At 43.0% G+C, this 24,432-nt stretch overlaps 1 protein-coding gene across 1 annotated transcript in view; it reads left to right on the forward strand.

Annotated features, from left to right (window-relative positions):
• The window catches only part of LOC308326250 (uncharacterized protein), a gene marked incomplete at its 5' end in the record, with an annotated part of 69,805 nt that overhangs the window by 38,376 nt on the left and 6,997 nt on the right, over positions 1-24,432 (forward strand). The window contains 18 exons of the mRNA XM_080779057.1: positions 2,540-2,673; positions 3,140-3,212; positions 3,339-3,445; positions 4,586-4,769; positions 5,610-5,675; positions 6,835-6,942; positions 8,688-8,906; positions 9,619-9,783; positions 11,192-11,359; positions 11,839-11,876; positions 12,038-12,178; positions 13,406-13,516; positions 14,402-14,509; positions 17,972-18,035; positions 19,112-19,186; positions 20,619-20,726; positions 22,206-22,316; positions 23,530-23,601. Coding sequence (XP_080635183.1) covers positions 2,540-2,673; positions 3,140-3,212; positions 3,339-3,445; positions 4,586-4,769; positions 5,610-5,675; positions 6,835-6,942; positions 8,688-8,906; positions 9,619-9,783; positions 11,192-11,359; positions 11,839-11,876; positions 12,038-12,178; positions 13,406-13,516; positions 14,402-14,509; positions 17,972-18,035; positions 19,112-19,186; positions 20,619-20,726; positions 22,206-22,316; positions 23,530-23,601 — 2,052 coding nt within the window. The remainder of the gene's footprint in view (positions 1-2,539; positions 2,674-3,139; positions 3,213-3,338; positions 3,446-4,585; positions 4,770-5,609; positions 5,676-6,834; positions 6,943-8,687; positions 8,907-9,618; positions 9,784-11,191; positions 11,360-11,838; positions 11,877-12,037; positions 12,179-13,405; positions 13,517-14,401; positions 14,510-17,971; positions 18,036-19,111; positions 19,187-20,618; positions 20,727-22,205; positions 22,317-23,529; positions 23,602-24,432) is intronic.

Consider the following 24,432-nt stretch of genomic DNA (forward strand, 5'->3'; position numbering starts at 1 on the left):
TTCTGCCAAAACAGTAACATTATACCATTATTACTTTGTAAAAAAAAAATTAGCACATATTACATATTACTCAGGATTTGTTGACTATACCGTCAAGAGAGATTGCTGCTTTATTTTATAGCCTTTTTTTTTGGCTGATCGGTGACTCTTTCTTCGTGTTATTCAGAACAGTTGGATTCAGTTCTGAAAGAAGCTGACTAAACAGATTGTGTTGTTGTTGTAAGGATCCCCTGAAAAAACCTATGTATCTATGTCAGTTGTTCTCAAACATTTTCATGTCAAAGACCCCCAGAATTATCTGTATTTGGCCGCGGACTCCCATCAGAAAATATGTTGTTCCAGGGACCCCCCCAGAAACAAAGATTTTAGTTAAAAACGTTCACTCTGAAAGAATATATTCAAAAATTTGCGCCACATTTTCACGATTTTTCTAAAATAGCAGATCTACAAGCTCGTAGTGCGGCACTCGGTGCCGCGCTATGAGCTTGTAGATCTGCTATTTTTCAATAGCTAAAGCATAACATATAACGTTTCGATGTTTCAGTAACATCTTCGATGACCTGACCAGGTGTCATGGCACCTGTCCTGCTTCTGAGATGCACCTGACTGGCCTGGCTATAGAGGCACGGTTGGAACTCCCTTCAGCGTGAAATATATTATATTACTCTTTATTCCAAGTAATAAGTAATATAATATTATTACTTTTTTTTAAGGAGTAATATGTAATATGTAACATATTACTCTCTTGAGTAATAATGCCTGCTTGGAGGGGGCACCCGCTGGCCTAGCGGTCCAGGCGCATGCCACATAATAGGCTCTGGGCCTGACAGCGTGTCTCGTGTTCGAGTCCCGCTCGTTCATGACGACCTTTGCTGCGTGTCTCTCCCCTTCTCTCTCTCTCTCCCTCTTTCCTGTCTGTCTTCACTGTGACTATCAATAAAGGCACAGAAGTCAAAAAAGAGAGAAAAAACATGTCCTTATTGTCCTGCTTGGACTGTGCTTCCAGAAGTTGCACAATTGAACAATATTACACCAGAGGGTGTGGTTTAACGTGATTATTGCCAAGACAGTGATGCGGTCAGGAACGAGACGTAGTCGAGTTCCGCAAGCATCACCTGAAGTGGCAATTACCAGTTAGCAGTTACCCTTAAAACTAAGAAAATCGCTGAAAAAAAACATATTTTTTTAATGACAGATGTAGTCACTACGACCACAAATGTCCCAAGAAACTATAGCTAGCCTAGCCACCGAGTTTGCTGCACTCTGGGAAAACAGAGCAGCTGAATTCTTTGTTTTGATTAGGTGTGGAGTGGTGAACCCACGGCTAGAAGGCTGTTTCAACCAATCGGATTGCTTCCTCGAAACGACCTGTTGTATAATGACATTTTATTTGATGCCACAGATTACTACTGTGAACCAGGAGACCCAGGAGACACCGGCGGTCCAGGAGACAACGGGATTCGGGGACGGAGAGGAACCGTTAAAGGACTTAAAGGTGCTCAAATGTTGCATTTATTTAATGTGTGCATTAGCTGCCCTGAAGAAAGAGCAAAGGCAAAACAACTTGCCAATTATTATACTGCTCCGTTTCGTCTGTTTATGTTTTTTTAGGATTCATATTTTTTTATAATTTTTAAATCACAGGGTACAGGGGGGAAACGGTGTAGAAACAGACAATTAAAGCAGGAAAAAAAAGGAAAAACAGAATGCAAAAAAACCATATAAAACAAAAGAAAAAGAAAATAATAATAAGGCGATGGATATTCATGGATATTCAAGTACAGTTCATATAATATAGTCTCCAGGTTCGGCTGTTCTATAGGCAGTTTGTCTGTGTGGAGAGGAGAAGGTGGCCATGTGTGTATCCTTTAGGTGTCTGTGTGGAGAGGAGAAGGTGGCCATGTGTGTATCCTTTAGGTGTCCGCATGAACTCTCAACCCCCGTTAAAATGTATTAAAGATGGAGTGCCACCATTTTTTCCACCCTAAAACATGATCATCAGGTATTATTACAATATAAGGGGGAAGAACTTTTTCCAAAAAGTGTACAGTATTTGTTAAAATCATGCTTTTATGTGGACACGCCCACCAGTTAATTAAGTATGCCTGGATTGCCTGGTGGGTGGTGATGGGTGGTGATCCACCTGAACTGAAGCCGCACCCACAGCTGTAGTTATATGATAAAGGGGGAGGGGTTAGGGGAGGGGCTGATAGTGTGGTGTCACTATATTACTGTTTACTTCATTGGCCCGTTTGACTGTCAAGGGTTCAGCCTCCAGGAAGAAACCCTAAATACAAAGTTAATACCCCATTGCACATAAAAACAACTCCAGGGTGTCTAATGAAGTACTGTCACCTCATAGACACATGAAAAACTGGAAAAATAAAAAAAATGTGGCACTCCATCTTTAAGTAATTTGCGGATTCAAAATAATAAAGAACTAAAATGTGTGTGCATGTGTGTGTGTGTGTGTGTGTGTGTGTGTGTGTGTGTGTGTGTGCGCGCGCGCCAGGGTGCCCTGGGGCTTGTGAATGTACAGGAAGAGACGCCGGGCACGGCCAGCCGGGCCCGGCCGGTTACCCTGGGCTTCCGGGATCCGAAGGATTCCCTGGAATTCAAGGACAAAAGGGCGACCCGGGACTGAGAGGAGACGTCGGCTCGGCGGGACCGCGAGTAAGACAAGAGAAGAGTTTTACCTTTTTATTTTATTGTTGTTGTTGTGCCACCGAGTGGCGCGCTATGAGCTTGTAGGTCTGCTATTTTTGAAAAATCGAAGAGCGACTGACATTGACTGAAATAGAATCTGATCTCAGGTCAGAATGAAAACTGTCAGGATGTATAGAAGACATTTTTTTTAATCTGATCTCAGGTCAGAATGGGTTAAGCATTGTGTTACACTTTAGCTATTTAAAAATAGCAGATGTACAAGCTCATATAGCGCGGCACAATTTAGAAGACATTTTTGGAGAATCGAGCTCGGGTCTAAATGGGTTTTAAACCTGTATTTAGGAGGGGCTAAAACGCCCCTGAAAAAGAATGGGCCTCGATATGAAACGGCTATGCAAACCACTGCTATAGTGTAACTGTACTGTATCCCTCTATAGTACTGTAACTGTACTGTATCCCTCTGGACATGCAGGGTTACGCAGGAACTCCAGGCGCCACAGGATTGAAGGGCCAGAAAGGCGACTCGCACGCAACGCACCATAAAGGTTTATGTTCTGTGAAGTCTTCATCGGCTCCTTGTTTATCGTCAATCCTTCACAATGCCTTCACAACGTCAGTCCTTTCTGATGTTTAATAACGGTGTTTAATTGTTCATATTATTACGCATGCAGGTGTCAAGGGTGACCCCGGAAGCCCCGGATATGGGGGTCCACCCGGAGCTACCGGCAGCACGGGAGTCGATGGACTTCCTGGTTCAGTAGGAGACCCTGGACCCCCGGTGAGTGTCTGACAGACAGACAGACAGACAGACAGACAGACAGTTAGTTCTGTCTGACAGACAGACAGAACACAGGGACGCTGTGGGCAAGGGTCATCAGTGCCCTAGCCTGGAACGCACCTATGCTTTTTATGGCATAGGCAGCTCCCGGCAGGATCCGCCGGGAGAATATAAGCAGCTGCGCGACATGAGACTAATTACAAAAGAGCGACAGAGAGAGAGAGGAGCGTGTGTGTGTACATGTGTGCGTGTGTATGTCAATTTTACAAAGGTGCAGACAATCAGAAATCAGCAGAGAGTGAGCACTTGTTTGCGCTACTCTATGCCGAATTGAAGTGGACTCAGACTTTTTCTCCCTGGAAATAAAAACTTCTGGGTTTCCGAGGCTATCAGTGCCCATACCCGAGGTGGGGTTGGCAAAAGGGCCTTTCTGTGTGGAGTTTGCATGTTCTCCCCGTGTGTCCCCCCCTGATGGAAGGGAAAGGAACTGGTCGGAATAACGTGTTCCTTCCACACGCCACGTCTGGCCCGGGGAAACTCCCCCCTGTCAGGTGAAAAGAAGCATTTGGACTCCTCATGCATAGAAGGAAGTGTAGCGCCCCAGGATTACATTAGATAATTGACACTGGGTGAAAACATGGGTTACAAAATTGTGGGATAAAACATAAAAATAAAAATAAATCACTGGGCGCATGAATGCAAAAAGTGTCGTTCTTGATTGTTGTTTGGCGCGCGTACGGTGGCCTTTTGATTTGGCGTAGCGCCAGAGTTGAGATGTCACTGACATCTTGTATTGTTTTTGACTGGTTATCATCCTTCTCCAGGTCTGACAGGTGTAGCAGTGTTGATTTGGTCGACTAATACTAGGACACAAAATGTTTTGTCGACTACCTTCTTTCACTGACGAAAACTAAACGGAAACTAAATGAAACTCGACTGTAGATTTAGTCGACTAAAGTCTGATGATATTTGAGTCGACTAAAACTAGACTAACACTAAGACATTCCCAGGTGACTGAAATGTGACTACAACTATAAATGAAAACGATTCAAGAGACTATTAAATGACTATTAAACTAAAATCTAAATGTGCTGTCAAAATCAACACTGGAGGGTGTGAAGTGTCATGTTTTCCTTGCAGGGCGATGGGTTTGCAGGAGGGTACGGTCCAAAGGGACACCCCGGAGCTGGCGGTCCCAAGGGGTTTACGGGGCCTGCCGGTCGTCCCGGCCCGGGGGTCCCAGGACCTCAGGGGCCAGCGGGGAGCCAGGGAGATCCAGGGAGACCGGGGTTCCCCGGGAATCCTGGAAGACCAGGCCCTCCAGGTCAGAACGATTCAATTCAATTTCAATTGTATTTAGAGTTTCAGTTTTAGCGATTGCTAACCTTGTGTTGTCGGAAGCTTCATGTGGTAAGATTTGAGAATAGCATACGTATACATACATACATACATACATACATACATACATACATACATACAGTATTGTTTGTTTGGGTTTTTCGCCCTTTCTTTGTGTTTGTGATTAAATAAATTGTGGTAAAAACGGTATATAAAAATCATGATGGCATAGTGTAAATTCACCAGTCTATAAGGAGGTCATACATTAAGTAGACTTCTCAGTTCTCATTTAGTTTGAGTTTAGAAGATTTAGAACTCTTTCCTGGGGGTCTTTATGTGTGTAATATGTGGCTTTAGATATTTCAGATTTTAGCAGTGAAGCCCAGTGTCTCTGATGTCATGGACACTGGGCTCACTTACTTCCTGGACTACATGTTGTCTCAGTAAAGGCTCATTCATAGTCTGGATTTTCGGTGGTGAGCTGACCACCGGAGCTGAAATAACGTTGAACGGTGGTGAGTAAAAACAGAGAGAAGGGCTGGAGCGGTGGCGGTGGTTTGCTCTTCATGTTGTAGTTTCGGTGGTCACCTCACCACCGTAAATCCAGCCTATGTATGAGCCTTAAGACAGCCCTCCCCCTATCCACAAGAAGGAGCAGTGCACCAAAGCATTATGGGAATTGTAGTCCAGGAAGGAAGTGAGCTCAGTGACGATGACATGCAGAGACACTGGGCTCACTGCTAAAATCTAGAATATCTAAAACCACATATTACACACAGGAAAGTGTTCTAAATCTTCTAAAGGTGTATTGTCTTTGTGTCTACAGGGGAGAGTTGCTGTCATGAAATCCTGCCTGGGCCACCTGGACCAAAGGGAGAACACGGTGTGCCAGGTAAATGTGTATGGTCTGATTATTATGATCCATGGATTCCTTCTCACTGATGGATGGCTCAAATGAAAACCATCCCATATACATTCAATAGGTCGATGCATGTTTTGAGGCATTTCAAACCCATTTTCGTAACCAGGGACGTGCAGAGAGTGTTCGAGGGGCAGGGGCTGAAATCCCGTAAGAGGGCACTTTTGGACAAAAATAGCAGATCTACAAGTTCTCAACTTGAGAGCTTGTAGCTCAGCTATTTTAGGGGGCGCAACCAGCACTCTTTAGCTAGTGGAGATGCGGTGTACAACATGGATTTAAAAAAAAAAAATGAATGCTGTGTTCAAGTTCAGGACACGTCAGGGAAAAAAGCAATTCTCCTGAATGCTGCCTTCCGGCCTTTCTTTCACCATAAGTAAATGCTGCATTCGTGGTCTGGAAATGGCAGTTGTTTTACAGACGGGTAAAAGGGCAGGTAAGGGGCTGAGGCCCCCTTTGATGTCTATGTGTGCACGTCCCTGTTTGTAGTTGTAAGAGAGTAGTTAGGTGAAAACGCAGCCACAACTATAAACTATTCTTCATGTGTTGTATGTTTGTTTTTGGATAGTATTGTATTTAACCATGGATAGTATTGGATAGTATTGGATAGTATTTAACCATGTGAAAGCTCACAATGCGTCGCGATGCGACACATTGTGAGCTTGTAGACCTGCTGTTTTCTAAATATTGTATACATTTGAAAACTGTAAATGGGACATTCTGCATAGTGAGTACTTTCTACTTTAGGTACTCCAAGTACATTTTGATGCCAATACTTGTGAAGTACTCAAGGACTGGCCTGATACTCAAGGACTTTTACTTGTAATGGAGCATTTCTACATTGCAGTATTGATACTTTTACTTAAGTAAAACAATTGAGTACTTTTTCCATCTATTAGAAAATGAGTCCAAGGAAGAACAGTCCTCGTTAACATGGCTAAATACATTTTAAACCAGTGCATATTATATACCGAGTGCCCAGAACGCCATTTAAGTTATTTTTATTTTCTCCTAATGATTTAGATAATTGTTTTCCCATTCTTCTAAGAGCTACATATCTTTCCTCTTTTTTTTTTACACGACCCCCTGTATTTCTCATCTAACTAATCAATATTGTGGTTGTCATGGTCAGGTAACCCGGGGGTAGCAGGCATACCAGGCCTGCCAGGGGCTTCTGACTACCCAGGGCCTAAAGGCACACAAGGAGATGACGGGGGAGTTGGAGGGATGGGACCCCCAGGTATGAGACCTATAGCTATGGACAGCTATCTATACAGTGTGATTCATTTGGATTGTGTTATACATTTTGTAACTGGATCTATTTGCAGATAGTTTGATGTGATTCCAAGTCTGTACTAATTGTCAGTGGTGAAAAGTACATTGAAAGTAGGGATCTCCCAGGGGCATGGTGGCACAGTTGGTAGTGCTGTCGCCTCACAGCTAGAAGGTCCTGGGTTCGATTCCCGCTGGGGACGCTGTGGGCACTGGCGGCGTGTTCCCTCCTCCGCGTCATCAGTGCCCATACCCGAGGCGGGGGTTGGCGATAGGGCCTTTCTGTGTGGAGTTTGCATGTTCTCCCTGTGTCCCCTAGGGTAGATACCCTCACAAAAACATGCCGTAATCCTGGTCTCTAAAACTACCTCCCCCTGGCCAGCCGGGGCGCCTGATGGAGGGGAAAGGAACTGGTCGGAATAACGTGTCCCTTTACTCCCTTCCACGCGCTACGTCCGGCCGGGGAAATTGCCCTCTGTCAGGTGAAAAGAAGCAGCTTGCACTCCTCATGCATAGAAGGAGGCATGTGGTCAGTCCGCTGCCCCCCCAGTTTGGCAGAGGAAGTGTAGCGCCCAGGATTACTTAGATAATTGGCACTGGGAGAAAAGAAAAACTGGGTTACAAAATCGTGGGATAAAAATTTGAAGTTAAAAAAAAGAAAGTAGGGATGTCCTCTATGGACGGAACAGAGCGGCGGTGTTTGTTTAGAGACAGACAACACGATTATATATTCTATCTCGTGTTGTGTTTATAGCAGACTCCTCACTCAAATGTGCACTTGCAGTTTGGGCAACTCGAAAGCAAACTCCACATGCCCCAACATTCCATTTACCTGCCATAGTGTCAACCCCTTACCCCCCTGTGTCGGATCTGTGGTTATACCGGCATATTCACTGATACCGACATGACAAATAAGGGCCGTTACCGATTCAGTATCGGGACAACTCAAATTGAAAGTAACTAGTGCATTTACTTAAGTACTGTACTTGAGTAAAGTTGTGAGGTAATTGTACTTTACGTGAGAACGTCAACTTTACAGTACTTTTATTTCTATAGATTCAGGGGCTAATATTATAAGTTAATATAATACTTTTACTCCACTACAATTATTTGACAACTTTAGTTACTACTGTAGTTACTTTGGAGATTCAGATTTTGATTAGAAAACATACATTAAACACTTCAGCCCTATATACATTTTGGCCATTTGAAAATAGACAATCTACAAGCTCACAATGCGTCACATTTTTATACATTTCAAAACCTGAAATGGGACATTCTGCGTACTTTCTACTTTTGGTAAAGTATTTTTGGTATAAGCAGTGATATATACAGTGGTATTTTTTTATTCAGACAGAGAGCAATGGGTAGAACGTTCCCCAAAAACATATAGTCTCTGTGACACATCTAGGGTCCACAACCTGCATCAAAGATGTTCCTAGAAGCTTTGTCATTGGTCGAAAAAAAACCCGGTCGCAATGACTAACCAATCAGGAAATAGACAGGCAAATCGACCAATGGCAAAGCCTCTAGGAAAACATTTGAATGCAGATTGCGGCTCCTAGATGTGTCACAGAGACAAAAAAAACATTGCTGGCTGTCTACCAAAAAAAAAAAAAAGAAACAGACTAGTTCTACATTGCAGTATTGGTACTTTTACTTAAGTAAAACATGTAAGTACTGTTTCCCACCCCTGCTAATTGACATTTATAGGACCAAGAGGTTATTCCGGAGATCCGGGTGAGCCTGGCTCCCCGGGAAGCGGTCTGGACGGACCTCCAGGCTCTCCTGGGCTACAAGGCCCCCCAGGGAGGAAGGGTGTGCCGGGTGAGCCGCGCAACGCCAGCCCCGGTGCTCCCGGAGAACCGGGCCGCCCTGGGGCTCCAGGGAGGAAAGGATTCCCAGGCATTTCTGGAAACCCAGGCTCACCAGGTTCATGTCACACACACACACACACACACACACACACACACACACACACACACACACACACATGCACACCAGTGTTGTTTTTGGCAGCGAATTTCTATTTTAGTTTTAGTCATAGTCTTTGGAATGAAACTTCATTTAGTTTTAATTTTAGTCACCTGGAATGTTTTAGTGTTAGTGTAGTTTTAGTCGACTAAAATGCATAAGATTTTAGTCGACTAAATCTGCAGTTCATTTAGTCAACTAAAATGTGTTTTGGCGGGCCTTGATGCCGTCGAAATGGTTCATTTTACACTTTACATTTTACTTTCTCACAACGCGTTGCAGCGCGGGACCTCATTCTTTTGTATTGTCCGGTTGTTAATGTGCTCTGTGTTGTTTTTGATGTGGGTGTTTAACCCATTCTGACCTGAGATCAGATTCTAAAAATGTCTATTACATCCTGACAGTTTAATTATTAACCCATTCTGACCTGAGATCAGATTCTAAAAGTGTCTTCGATTTAAAAAAAATAGCAGACCTACAAGCTCGTAGCGTGCCACTTGGTGGCGCGCTATGAGCTTGAGAGAGAGAGAGAGAGAAAGAGGTGGGGGGGGATTGCACCACTCAGTTCACACAGGTGTGATTTTTTTATAGACATATTGAACCATAGAAAAATTGGCCGATAAGGACAATCAGCTCAGAAGCACCGATACACAATGCCGTCCGTCCACAGGAGGCCAGGGTCTACCGGGCGGACCGGGCCCCAAAGGACAAGCGGGACCATTTGGTGACCCCGGCTTCACCGGGCCCCCCGGACCACCCTGCTCCGTGTGTGACCTGACGGGGGAGCCTGGCCCGCCTGGACGCCACGGCAACCCGGGACCCAACGGAATACCAGGTGAGCACCCTGGGAACTGTTTTTTGGCAGCAAATTTCTATTTTAGTTTTAGTCATGTAGTCTCTTAAATTGTTTTAATTTAGTTTTAGTCATATTTTAGTCACCTGGAATGTCTTAGTCGACTAAATATCATGAGATTTTAGCCGACTACACTTGATTTAGTCGAACAAAAATGTATTTTGGCGGGCCTTGATGCCGTTGTAATGACTGATTTTACGTAATTTACTGAAAATAGCCGATCTACAAGCTCACAACACGTTAGTCCCTTCCTAACTTTTTTTTTTTTTATATATATTTTTTATCCCACGATTTTGTAACCCATTTTTCACCCCTGTGTCAATCATCTAATGTGATCCTGGGCTCTACACACCCTCCACCAACCTAGTCCCCATATATGGGGGACAAGGGGAGAGCAACGGACTTGAACTCATGCTTCCTTCATGCCTGAGTGTCCAAGTTGCTCCTTTACAACCTGACAGGGGGGAGTTTCCCTGGTTGGACGTAGCGCGTGGAAGGAACACGTTATTCCAACCAGTTCCTTTCCCCTCCTCCGGCTGGCCAGGGGGAAGCAGTTTAGTGACCAGGATTACTGCATGTTTTTTGTGAGGGTACCTACCCTAGGGGACACGGGGAGAACATGCAAACTCCACACAGAAAGGCCCTTTCGCCAACCCTGCCTTCGGGTATGGGCACTATGGGTATGGGTATTCCTAACATTTTAGTCTAGTTTTTATTTGTTGACGAAATTGTCAGTATATTTAGTCTCAGTTTTATAGTCATCATAGCTTAGTTTTAATTTAGTTTCCATTTAATTTTGTCAGTGAAAAAAGGGAGTCGACGAACATTTTTCGTTTTACGAACATATATTCAAGTCTAACTCATGTTGATTAGGTGATGTAATGGTGATGTAAAACAAACGGTGACAAAACAAACATTTTAATTCTCTTTATTGCTAATGGCATTTAATGTTTGTGTTAGGGTCAAGATGGCGTTTTTAAAAGAAACATTGAACTAAAAACAAACATTAAACCTGTATATATAGTAAGTAGTTTAGTATATATATTTAGTGTATATATATATATAAGGGCGGCTGTGGCTCAGGAGGTAGAGCAGGTCGTCCAATGATCCCTGGGTCGGCGGTTCGAATCCCGGCTCCTCCAGTCCACATGTCGAAGTGTCCTTGGGCAAGACACTGAACCCTACATTGCCTCCAATGAGTTGGTCGGTGTGAGCTTGCCACCATTGGTGTGTGAATGTGGAAAGTGAGGACGCTGGCGTCGACCGTTCGCCGCTTCACCTCCAAATGTATGAATGAATGAACCGTTGTAAAGCGCTTTGAGCACTTGGAAGCGGTTTAGCATGGACAAAATTAGAGCTCTTTATAGACTTGTTGTTATATCCTGCACAGGTTACCATGGTCAGAGGGGCTACAGAGGTGACATGGGTCCACCAGGCCACGGACCCAAGGGGCCCAAAGGCCTGCCTGGCCCACCTGGACTGCCAGTACCAGGAGCATCCAGAGGCCCCGCTGGATCCCCTGGAGACCCTGGGTTTACAGGACAGCCAGGAGACAACGGTAAGAGACTGGCCTTTCTTAACCCATTCTCTGGGTTTTTATTTATTTACTGTTTTCATTTATTTTTAATAATTGTTTTGGAAAAGAAGCGCCTCCAGCTGGAGGACGGAGGATCAATAAATATTATTAAAATTAAATTAAAACAGTATCAGTCAACAGAAAAAAGGATGGGTATTTTCGATTAATCTATCATGGGTACAATGGAGTTTGAAGTTAAAATGGGTTTGATAGGAAGGGGGCGGGGCAGCTAAAATGAATATCATATATTTAAATACTGAATCGAGCAACTGTAAAACTGTCTGGGGCGTTCGTTCACATACAGTAAGCCGGAGTAGACGATGAAATGACCAAAAGTATTTTTGGAAAGTAAAATATCCCTTTAACCCTCTATAGTTGATACACTTGGTAGACTGGGGTCTGATCTGTTGTATTGTTCCTCTTTAGATCTTCCATCTTTTTACAAATTGTTGTGAGGACAGGACATGTAGCCACCACGCTATCTGGTCCCACTGTCCCAGTGCGTCTTCTTGCTTGAAGTCAGTGTTGTTTTTGGCAGCAACATTTTTATTTTATTTTAGTCAGTCTTTTGAATAGTTTTCACTTAGTTTTAGTCACATTTTTGTCGCCTGGAATGCTTGAAGTCAGTGTCTCTTTCTCGTTGTTGTGTGTCCGCCCCAGGTGAACGGGGGCTTCCTGGAAGGCCTGGAGCCAGTGGAGCAGCTAACCCTGGACCTAAAGGACCCAGCGGGAGGCAGGGGGAGAGAGGTTTCACTGGGAGGCCTGGTGACACAGGAGACCCAGGACTGCCTGGTATTAAAGGTAACTCTACCCACTATAATGCTTTTATAGTGTTGTCCACTACTCCACTCACAGTTAACAGTTTTTGTATCGAGTTGTGCTTGAAATGTACTGTAATTCTGCAAACTGGTAATCAATCAATCCCCCTGAAACCTGTGAATCACCTGGCCAATGGTGGACGCCAGAGATGTCATGGAGTCTTGGATGAACTTTGTTCATTGTCACGCTAATGACAGGCTCTGGTGTCACATATACCAAACCAGTAATTCACTGCACTTACCTGGTAGACATTGCCTCACCCAACTCTTTTCTGATGTTTCTGATGGTATAAACGGATTGTAACACCCAGTGTATGCGGTTAGGCGCAAGCCTGGCTCAGGGAGGATGACGCACTTTGGATAATAACATCATATCCTGTGTTTGTAAAACTGAAATTGTTTGACTGGAATTTACATTTACTACTTATCCGTCCATAGGATTAAAACAAAATGTCTTGTCCACCACATACAGTATCATGGCTTAGGAATAACATCCAAACTAAATGGACTGATATTTATTTTGTGAAACAGATCTTCATTCCACTACTGTAACTTCTAAAACAAACTTTACAACCCATACAACACTATCATATTTGTTGTACCCTGCCTGCCCTTTTTTTCTTCTTTCTAATTATTTGTTCGGCCCAAAACAAATTGTGTTTATTGTCATCATTTGTCAGGAGACGAGTTGTCTTAAAGGTCTTTAACCCATTTTGGGGCGGGAACCCCTGTTGGTGTTCTAAGCATTATGTAATGTTATGCTTTAGCTGTTGAAAAATAGCAGATCTACAAGCTCATATGAGCTTGTAGGTCTGCTATTTTTGAAAAATCGTGAAAATGTGGTGCAAATCTTTGATAATATATTCTTATATATATATATATATATATATATATATATATATATATTCTTATATATAACGTTTTTAACTCAAATCTTTGCTTCTGGGGAGGTCCCTGGAAGAACATATTTTCAGATGGGGGTCTGCGGCCAAATACGTCAAATTCTTGGGGTCCTTGACATGAAATAGTTTGAGAACGTACATTTGTAGAATCGTTTTCAAGGACTTTAAATGAATACTTTCTGAAACGTTTATGGGAGTCTATAGGAGTCTATGGGAGTCTATATGAGTCTATGGGAGTCTATAGGAGTCTATGGGAGTCTCTGTGTTCTACTTCTCACTCATTGGTCACATTGTGTTGTCCCATTCAGGTCGCCCTGGCCCAGTGGGACCAGCAGGGTTGCCCCCAGCAGGCCTCAACTCAACCACAATCCCTGGACTGCCAGGACAGCGTGGACCGCCTGGCAACCCGGGACCCCATGGTAAAAACAGTGTTCAGTGTTGCTTTTTAATTATTTTAGTTTTAATCATAGTCTCTTCAATAGTTTTCGTTTAGTTTTAGTCACATTTTAGTGATCTTGAATGTCTTAGTGTTAGTCTAGATTTTTTGTCGACTAAATATCATACGTTTTAAGTCGACTAAATCTACAGTTGATTTAGTCGACTAAAATGTATTTTGGCGGGCCTTGATGCCGTCATAATGACTGATTTTACACTAGCTCACCTACAAGCTCACAAGATGAGCTTGTAGATCGGCTATATTCAGCATGCAACCAAGTGTAAAATGACTTCTACTGGATCTCTTGTCCACTAGTCCCTTCCTAACATCTTAGTCTAGTTTTTATTTTTTGACGAAATCGTCAGTATATTTCTTAGTTTTAGCCACCATAGCTTAGTTTTCATGTACTTTCCATTTGGTTTTGGTCAGTGATAAAAGGTAGTCGAAGAACATTTTTCGTCTTAGTTTTAGTCGACGAAAACAACACTGAACTTGAGAACATGAAAAAGCTCCCAGTTTTCTTTCATTTTTGAGTGGTGCAACCACTCCTACAACCAGCAATGTCCGTGCGTACCTACCGTATGTATCATTGGCCATGAGCACGAGTATATGACTTATTAGTACCAGTAGGGGGTGCCAGAAACAGAGAGGGATAGTGCATGCTCTGTTGCCTGCTAATGAGAGAGAGAGAGGTGGGGTGGGGGGGGGGGGGGGGAATTGCACCACTCTGATCACACGGGTGTGATTATCATGGCAACTACATCAATATATTATACATTATCTTTTATTTTCAACAGGCTTAGCGGGCCCCAGAGGACCACACGGTGACCCAGGGCCTGATGGAGTGCCCGGTTCACCTGGGTGTAAGGGCCCACCTGGTCATCCAGGCCGGCCAGGCTTATTTGGCACTCCTGGCCCCCCAGGACAGAAGGGCTTCATCGGGCCACGCGGATACGCCGGAACACCTGGAGAACTGGTATAGAGCGTTGCAGTCCCTCCCCCTTTGAGAACGACGAGGGCACCAGGAAATATAATTCCCTATTCATTTTTCCCATAGACGTTTCCAAAAGTATTTATTTAACACTTTCTGACATGAGATCAGATTCATACGAGGTTTCCACTGGACACACACTGACACTGGTCTGATTAACCCATTCTGACCTGAGATCAGATTAAAGAAATGTCAGTCGTTCTTCGATTTTTCAAAAATAGCAGACCTACAAGCTCGTAGCGCACCACTCGGTGGCGCGCTATGAGCTTGTAGATGTGCTATTTTTCTTTTTTTTTATAATATTTGTTTTATTCGGAAAGTGCAGTATAATTGTACATATAGCATTTCTACAAACGATATAAGAGCAGTTCCCAAGATTTTCTTCTTTTCTTTTTTTTCCCCACCCCTCTTCCCTCCCTCATCCCCCCTCCATGTGGCAACATCTCCAATGTCTCTGTATAGTATAGTCCTTTTTCCTATATAAGACATCGAGTCCACACTCAAACAGAGACAGGCACGTCAGTAATACTTCAGGTGGTACATTTCAGGAGGACAAAGAAAAAAGAAAGAGTGGGCGGAAAAAGACATAAGAAACAAAAAACAACAACAACTAAAGTATATACATTTATGCTGAGGGGGACAAAAACAATATAGCTTTGGTCTTCGACCACGAGAGGAGGAGAGGTGTCTTATACATTTTATATTTATACAATCAAACAGCAGGCAATGAACCAGTGAGATTACACGAAGTCCGCTCTCAGGGGGGCAATATGCACAATCCAGTTGTTCCAAATTTGGTAGAAATTGTCTAATCTAGTTCTTAACATGTATGTTAATTTTTCCATTTTGAAGATGTCTAGGACTATTCCATGCCAATCGTCCATTGTGGGTGTGATTGGGGATAGCCATCTTCTTGTTATTGACTTTTTGCTGGCTGCCAAGAGAATCTGCAGTAGCTTTGTGTATCTCGACTGGTTAAGACATTCAATGTGGCCCAGGTACATGGTTGTGAAGTTGAAAGGTATTGGAGTATTAAATACTGAGCACAGTGATTTGTGAATATTGTTCCAAAACACCCCCAATTTGGGGCACCCCCAGAAAATGTGGAAGTGGTTGGCTTTCTTTGCCCCACACTGCCTCCAGCACAGCCTATCGTCCCCTTTGTATTTTTCCTGGTATGGGGTCTTAAAATATCTAATAATATTTTTCCAACAGTGCTCTCTCCAGTCCATAGAACAAGTTGAGGTAGACTGGAACTCCCAGATCCCTCCCCATACTTCCTCTGAGAGTTCAACTCCTGCGTCCCTCTCCCATCTCTCTTTGATGTACAACGTGCTTTCATTCTTAGCATCTGAAATGGCGCCATATAACTCAGAGATGGACTTACTTGGCTCCACTGTGAGAGCTGACTTTAATATGAAAAAGAATTCTGATTCAACTGCAGAAAACTCTTTGAATTTGCATTCTTGATTGATATAGTGCCGCACCTGGAGGTATCTGTAAAAGTCAGCCTGTTCCAGATCATGTTTGACTTGTATTGATCTGAAACTATCAATTTCAGTTCTTTGCATAAATGACATGTAAGTTGTGATTCCTTTCTCTATCCATGACTTAAATCTAATGTCGCCTCTATTTGGGACAAAGTCTGTGTCGAAGGCACACCATCTGAAAAGTTTCAACATTTTTTTTAGACCACATGACCTCACAACCTTTTGCCACACATTTAACGTATGGTTTATCCATGGGTTATTGATCCTCTCTAATCGGTCCGCCAAACCCCTGTCCCCTATTGCAGCCTGCAGAGGGAAGTCAGCAACTAGACCAAGCTCCAACTCCTTCCATCTCGCTTTATACCCCCTGTTACTCCAGTATAACAGAGGAGTTATCTGGGCTGCATAATAGTAATTTCTTAAACAGGGAAGAGCCATGCCCCCTTTGTCCTTTCTCAGTTGTAGGGTGCTATATTTAATTCTTGGTTTCTTCCCTTGCCAAATGAACCTAGAAATCCATTTGTCCCATTCTCTGAATTGTTTATCGTCCACTTCTACTGGGAGATTTCTAAAGATGTAAAGTAAGCGGGGAAGAATGTTCATCTTGACTGAACTTGATGTGCTATTTTTCAATAGCTAAAGCATAACATGATGCCAATACCAAAATGGGTTCCCGTTTAGAATGGGTTAAAGACATTTAAGCCTCGGACAAAGACAACAGGCGAGTTGACAAATAAAAAAAGATTGGGCCGAACAAATAATTAGAAAAGAAGAAAATAAGGACAGGGTACAACAGAGTTTTTTGAGTTTTTCTAATGAATAGGCTACCCTTTTTTGCGTTTTTTATTTTATCCAATTTGGGGCGGGAACCAGTGCCGTCTCCAGGCACAAATCAGCAGGGGGGCATACAGTACTTTTTTCCAAAGGGGGCACTTAATTTTTCAAACAAATAGTCGCCTATTAACAAAGTGATGCTTGAAAAAGGCTACAAGTAGGATACAATTATGCAGCAGCACCAACAACAAACAAAGAAATACAATGTTGAGCATTATAATGTCTTCTGCATGCATATATTACCTTGTATTTCTATTAACTATTCAATTAATTTGAACATGTATGTATTTACAATAATCATGAAGAACGTATAGATTTAACATTTGTAAAACATTAAAATATTGGTAGGGTAGAGTACTACTGGCCAATCTGGACTGGAGGGGTAGAAAATCCAATCTGGGGGGAAATGCCCCCCAATGCCTCCCTGTAGAGACGGCACTGGCAGGAACCCCTTTTGGTGTTTTAAGCATTATGTTAAAATGTAGCTGTGGAAAAATAGCAGATCTACAAGCTCATAGCAAGCTTGTAGGTCTGCTAAAATGAATGGCCACTGCTATGCTCTATTATGTCATCTTGTAGTCTTGTGTCAAGGAAAGGACGCAGCATCAAGGAACAGTTCTTTAAACATCATAGTCGCCTAACCCTGCAAGACCCAGACATACCCAGCAAAAAAGAGATTTCAACTTTAATGCTACTTTGTACTACTAGTACTTTGCAGAGGAACATATAGGTTCTAGACATTCTAATGATCACAAAATATATATATATATTACAGGCATTTCACTTACTTTTCTCAGGGGTAAAGGTTAAACATTGTTAAAAAGATTTTGAAGTTGTGTGAATTTCTGCCTCTGTGGGGGGGTATTTAAATGCAAATATCATGACTAATGGCATTGCAAGTCTAACCAATGAACATCAATGATGATGTTTAGGTGGAAAAATAGAACAGGAAAAAAATGAATATAAATATAAATGTTGTAATGTTGTAACGGTAGGTCTTAAGGCTTAAAATGCTGAGAGAGTACCTTTGCGGACTCAGTATCGTGGCTTTAAATCTATATAAATTACAGTATCCAGGTCCAACAAATGGAGTAAAAACAGTTTGTGCTCATTCCCGTTCCAGGGGGACCCAGGGGCTGCGGGACCTCATGGTAACCCAGGGCATCCTGGATTATCAGGGGCTAAAGGTGAGGCACAACAGACACCGTTGACAAAGCTGGTTCTTCTTAATCCTGATTTCCCCGCTATCTTGACCAATACATGAATGCAGTAAAATGTAGTGAGAGCGAATGTCAGGGCTTATTATCCAGGCTAAAAGGCTCCTATTGGAGTATAGCTGCCTTTTGACACTGTGGAAGGCGTTTGACAGAACGCCATTCAGTCAGCCCCTGCAATTAAACATGCAGACTTAATGAGTAGTAGTATCTTTATTTCTTTGGGTAGTTTATTTGAAGTGCCCGGGTATAATGTTTTTTTTTAATACATGCATACTGTGAATGAATAGGAGAGAGGTGAAATTATTACTACTCGGGTCAGGTGTAATACCAGATTGTCTTTGATCTTTTAATTGACTGTATTGCACGTTATTGCACTAGCAGCACGAGGCCAATTAAAATCTACCCTCTCATTTAAAATGTCTGAGGAGGCGAGTCATTTGGAATTAATGTCAAAGTAGAACATGCTTACCAAGAGCACAGTCCACCACCAAAGTGGCAATTGGGCTGGACAAGAACTACTGCCTTTTACCAGAGTTACTGATAGTGATAAAGCATATAGACATATAAAGGTAGACGCCTCTTCCAGTTGGCGCATGACTAATGCTCCGTCAGAATTACAACATTTTCCCGACATTTCTTGCGAAGCATCTATAGCAGACGCATGAACGGAAGCTTGTCAAGCTCCCGGGAAAAGACGTGCTGTGATTGGCCAGTAGTCACTTGAGTGGCAGCGAGAGACATGGAGGAGTCGCATGAGTGACGTCACCTGGGCAGCGACGCAGCGTTAGCCTTCAGCACTCCTCCTGCTGCCAAACACAACACTGCGCCGTAGTACTTGGTGCCAGTTCTTCCTGGAGCCCCATTGTGTGCATTGAAGTTAATCAATTCTTCTTTGGCTTACAACCGACCTTTTTCACCAGGTTTGGTGCAAAACTGACAGACAGACAGACAGACAAAACAGATAGTCCAAGGGTGAAAAAAGCATAATCTCCTTGTTGGCGGAGGTAGTCGGAAACGCACAAGTAATGATTCAGCCACTTTTCCAGGTGACCCAGGCGAATCATTCGGACAGCCTGGTCTACCCGGGCCCAAAGGGGAGCCAGGAGACAGCGGAGGCACAAGTGAGTTTATTACTGTTATTTAACCAGGAAAACAAAAATTTAAAAATGTAATATATATATACTGTATATATTTGTTTTTCTGTCCGTATGTTCATGATGGTGCATGTCAAACTGTTGATTACTGTTTCACACGAACCAAGAATAAAATCTCACAAAGCTAGATGCATGTACACACAGAATCCTATAATGACACTAAAGATGCTCACACACAGTTGAAACTTGACACGTTTTTAGTGTTTTGAGTGTTTTGGTTTTCATACTGTATATGAAGGAATGTTTTTTTTTAGCCGTTGTGCGTTTTGACCATAGACTGTAAAAAAGAATATGGACAAAGCGTTCTCCGAGTCTGATATGGACGTAAGATGAAGCCTGTCAGTCCAATCGCCATCTTTCTAGATCCATTTGGGCCCAGCTAGCCATTGGCTGGCCCAGACAACGAGGCGGGACTTCCCCCCTTCTTCTTCGTTGGTTTTTATTTTGACTCGAACGGGGGGTGGATCCCGATCATAGACTGTAACGGTAGCCACGCCCCTCAGAACATACTTCTGTGAAGTTGGGACCAAATACATGGACCTCTATGGGGTTTTTGGGGCCCAATGACAGCGCCACAACAGGCCATTATATGAACTTTCAGGAAGTCAGGATTTCCTACTGGCTTCAGACACCATTGGCTTCACTGCCCCCCTGGTTTTGACCAGTCTATGGTTTTGACACTGATCATGTGTGTTTAACACTATTACACTCATATTCTAGTAAATGAATTGGAGCATCAGATGTCTGTGTTTATTGTTTTATGTGGACTAATCCTTTGTTGTTCATGTTTTGCATGTCCGTGCATGTCACTGGCACATTTCCCTTCATCCAGTCTGTGATGGTGAGTTATCAGAACAGGGATCATAAAAAATTACATTGATAATGGAACACTAAATTCTTGTGTCACTGCAAGTATAGCCTACATCAAGCATGGGTGACCCCCATGCTTGACCCGTCCTTACAATTTATATCAGACATATTCTGGTACAATACACCAGTGGTTTTCAACACTTTTCATATCAAGGCCCATTATTTATTTGGCATTTGAGCCACGGACCACCATTCATTCATTTTGATGACATTTTAGCCTCAGACCCCCCCCTGCGATATTGAGGAGGGGCAGAAAACAGCCCGGTCACGTGGTTCATGTGCTCGTGCGAGCCCATAGACTCCAATGCATTCCGTAAACTTCCGGTTGTCCCCATTTGAAGCCTTCAAATAGGGACAAACCAAGTCTAGAAGTCTTGTGTAGAAGAGCCGCCATTGGACTGGCCCCATGAAGTGAACAGAGTTTGCGTAACTCTGTCTTACTCTATGGCTCTGGTACTAAGTGATGCAATTTGAGCAATGCCGAAAACAGCTGAGCCATAGCTTTTTTTTATGTTTGCTATCTCTCTAGCACCTGCTGGGACACCTGGCTCTCCAGGTAACCCTGGACCCAGGGGGATCCCTGGATATAGAGGACCCCTGGGGATCGCTGGCAACCCAGGAAGGCCTGGAGGACGAGGTAATATCTTTCTAAACGCCTGGTTTTTAGACATAAGGTCAAAATAATATGCTCCCAACGACATTTTGGGGAAAAGGGGAGGTGACATCACATAAGTACAGATTGACGTCCAAATATTTTGTATTTTTATGTATTTTATGTTAATATACACATTATCAATAGAATTCAGTAAAAAGAAAAAAGAGAGAAAAACGGCTAGGTGCGGAATTCTCCGTTAAGTTGTGTGATGGTGTCCCACCCCAAAAATAGACAACCTAAAAAGCGTTGTGATGTGATGTAGATCTGCCATGATCTCATGAATGGTAAATGGTGCATTTATATAGCACCTTTATCCAAGGCGCTTTACATAGATTGTGCATCAATTCAACCATTCACACACACATTCGTACACCGATGGCGGCGGAAACCATGCAAGGCACCAACCAGCACTTTGGGGTTCAGTGTCTTTCTCAAGGACACTTTGACACTAACTCTGGGGGAGCCCGGGTTCGAACAGGCAACCTTACGGTTACCATCCAGCCACTCTACCCCTGAGCCACCACCGCCCCTCACCCCATCTCATGGGGTGTGTCATATGAAGGAGTATAAAATAAATCCTTGAAACAACAGAAGTTTTCCCTCGTGGAGGTCCCTGGCACAGAATCTTGACATGAAAGAAAGGAGAGAGAATATTTGAACAGTATACGATCGGTATTGTCAGTACTGTGCTTAGAGGCACTGTCCAGGGTGCTGAAGATAGAGGCTGCAATTAAGGAAGCGGTCATTGTCAGGCAAAGCTCGAGATGGGTTGAGAACACTCCACCAATGACTTAATGGTATAAAACGTGACCGCTAAAATCTATTTTTTGATAGCGGCCGTTGCTAGTCAACACCTTGCTCAGAGCTCTCGGACATGTTTTGCACGCACTGCGCGCAACCATTCACTTCCTTGTTTACGGGCCGACAAAACTTTATATTTACTCTAAATCTACTGCGCTCTCCATGGTTTTGATTATAATGCTGATGTTCTGTCCTAATTTCTGACTTAACCAAGCATCTCGTTTAATTGGAATATTAACGCTTCTAAAGAGAGATCATCAGAATTATTTATTAGCGTGAGGTAGTAATGGGGGGGGGGGGGAATTGGAAGGCGGGGCTTTTCAGAGTAAAATCTGCCTCATCTGCTGGGCACTCTAGCGCCTTTTATTTTGAAAAGTTCCGGGTCATTAAAAAGTGTCAATCTGAGCAATTTGTCTGCACCGTCCATACTCTATGCTCAGCTCTACATATTCAGGGCAATGTCGCTACACATGTGAGATGATTCATTACATTACAACGTATATGAAGTTCTAACTTCTGTCTCTGGAGTGCTATTAATCAGAGACATCTTTTTTTTTCAGTTCCATGTTTTGCTAACTTCCTGTTTTGCCCTGCCTGTGTGCGTGCGTGCATGCGTGCGTGCGTGCGTGCGTGTGTGTGTGTGTGTGTGTGTGTGAGCAGGACTGCCCGGTCCTCGGGGGACCCTCGGTCGCCCAGGTTTTCCGGGTACTCCAGGTGACGACCTTGGCCGCCAGGGACCAGCCGGCCCACCTGGCCCTTCTGGACCTCCAGGTATACTATAAGACACGACGCGGAGCCGTTCACCACCACCACCACATGCAGACACTGCATGTCACGTCTTAGACCAGTGTTGTTTTTGGCAGCAAATGTCTATGTTACAAAACCATATGTCTAGGGGTAAAAGGTAATGTAACATAGATAGGAGAAACGGAAACCAAGGCCTTAATGCAAGTATTTATTCAGTAGTATAGTGAATAAATATAATAATTAACAATAGTACAAATAAATGGCTCTTCAACTTCAAATTAATACAAACCGGATCACAAAACAAAACTAAAGTTATTCCTTTCCGAAGGGAAAATAACTTATCTAAACAACCAAAGGTTCAACTTCACAAATTAAAGAACAAAACGAAAACAGTTGGCGACAGTAGTACGACGGATGGGGGAAAGACCTTGGAAGTCAGTGTTTCCCCAGCGCTGGGCTGGGCATGAATGGGCTATGTAGTGAGAGAGCCGCGGCCGCTAGCTCGCTCACGTGACCGTCAGCCAATCAGGGAGGTTGATCAGACCTCCATGGTCATGGCCAACAGGGTTACCCCAGACACACAGCTGATGACAATCAGTCTGTCTGAAGACCCATTAGTATACTCTGCATGGGAGGAGAGTTAGTCTAATACAGGTTCAGAACAACTGCTGCACAGATATAGATATATATATATATATTAGAAGACATCTAGGCCTAAGATAATCCACATACATATATATATACTATAACAATATACCACCATATAAATATATATATACTATTAGCAATAAACATATATATATATTTATAATCCAAATAACACTCATAAATCATAACACTCATAATTAATCATAACCACACACGACCATAGTCGTGACAGTCTAGTTTATAGTTTTCAATAATAGTTTCTTTGTCACATTTTAGTCACCTGGGATGTTTTAGTGTTAGTCTAGTTTGAGTCGACTAAATATACGATTTTAGTATGACTAAAAATTTATTTTGGCGGTCGTAAAGTAATGACTGTTATTACACTTGCTGAAAATAGCCGATCTACAAGCTCACAAGTGAGCTTGTAGAGCTTGTTGTTAGCTTGTAGATCGGCTATTTTCAGCATGCAACCGACCTCTTATCCACTAGTCGCTTCCTATCATTTTAGGGTATCATATCATAGAAAGTGCTTGTCCATGTGACATAGTGTACAGTATGTGTGCTGTCATCTCATCTCATCATATCACAGGGACCCGCGGATCACCAGGTCTGGATGGACTGAATGGGCTGACAGGCCCCAAAGGGATGAAAGGTGCTAGAGGTACAGTACACGGGTTGGGGGGCATTATGAGGTACTTTGTACACTATTTGCAGTTTGAAAGGTACCCATGCACCACTGAGTAGACGTCTAATGTTTTAATGTTTTAATTACAATTTACAATTTTACATTTAGCAGACACTCTTAATCCAGAGCGATTTACAGTAAGCAGGAACAGTATAACATAGCAGCAGGGTTTAATATGCAAAGCACAATATTTAAAGAACATCAACATGGATGCAACATAACAATAGAATAGAATAGAAGTTTGAGTGGAATATTTCGTGGTGCTCAGTATCTGTTTTGGTTTCCATAGGAATTAATGGTTTGTTACACCGTCGTGCGTTTTGTTAACACTATTACACTCATATTCTAGAAAAGTAATTAGAGCCTCAGAACGCTGTGTTTATTGTTTTATGCGGACTAATCTTTTGTTCGTGTTTTGCATGTCCGTGCCACATTTCCCTAGATCCAGTCTGTGATGGTGAGTTATCAGAACAGGGATCAAAAAATGAACATTGATAATCGAAAGCTAAATTCTTCTGTCACTGCAAGTATAGCCTCAAGCATGGGTGACCCCCAGGAGCAATCGCATCTCTTTCGTCCTTAACAATTGATATCATAGGTGTATAGTTCCAGACTAGCATTCGGAGATTATGGAATATTTGTCTGGCTACGCGAGTCTAGGTGGGATGCAAATTGCAAAGTACACGGATGGCCTCTCTGGGCAGCAGTGCAGAGATGGTTACCTTTGCACTTGGGAACGTTGTGCTGGCTTTCTCTATCACCTTCTTGACAGACTCGGCCACCTCTTGTCCACTCTGCGTCCTCGGG

This window comes from Protomyctophum bolini (assembly GCF_963924005.1).
Source record: "Protomyctophum bolini genome assembly, chromosome: 12".
NCBI classification, from domain to species: domain Eukaryota; kingdom Metazoa; phylum Chordata; class Actinopteri; order Myctophiformes; family Myctophidae; genus Protomyctophum; species Protomyctophum bolini.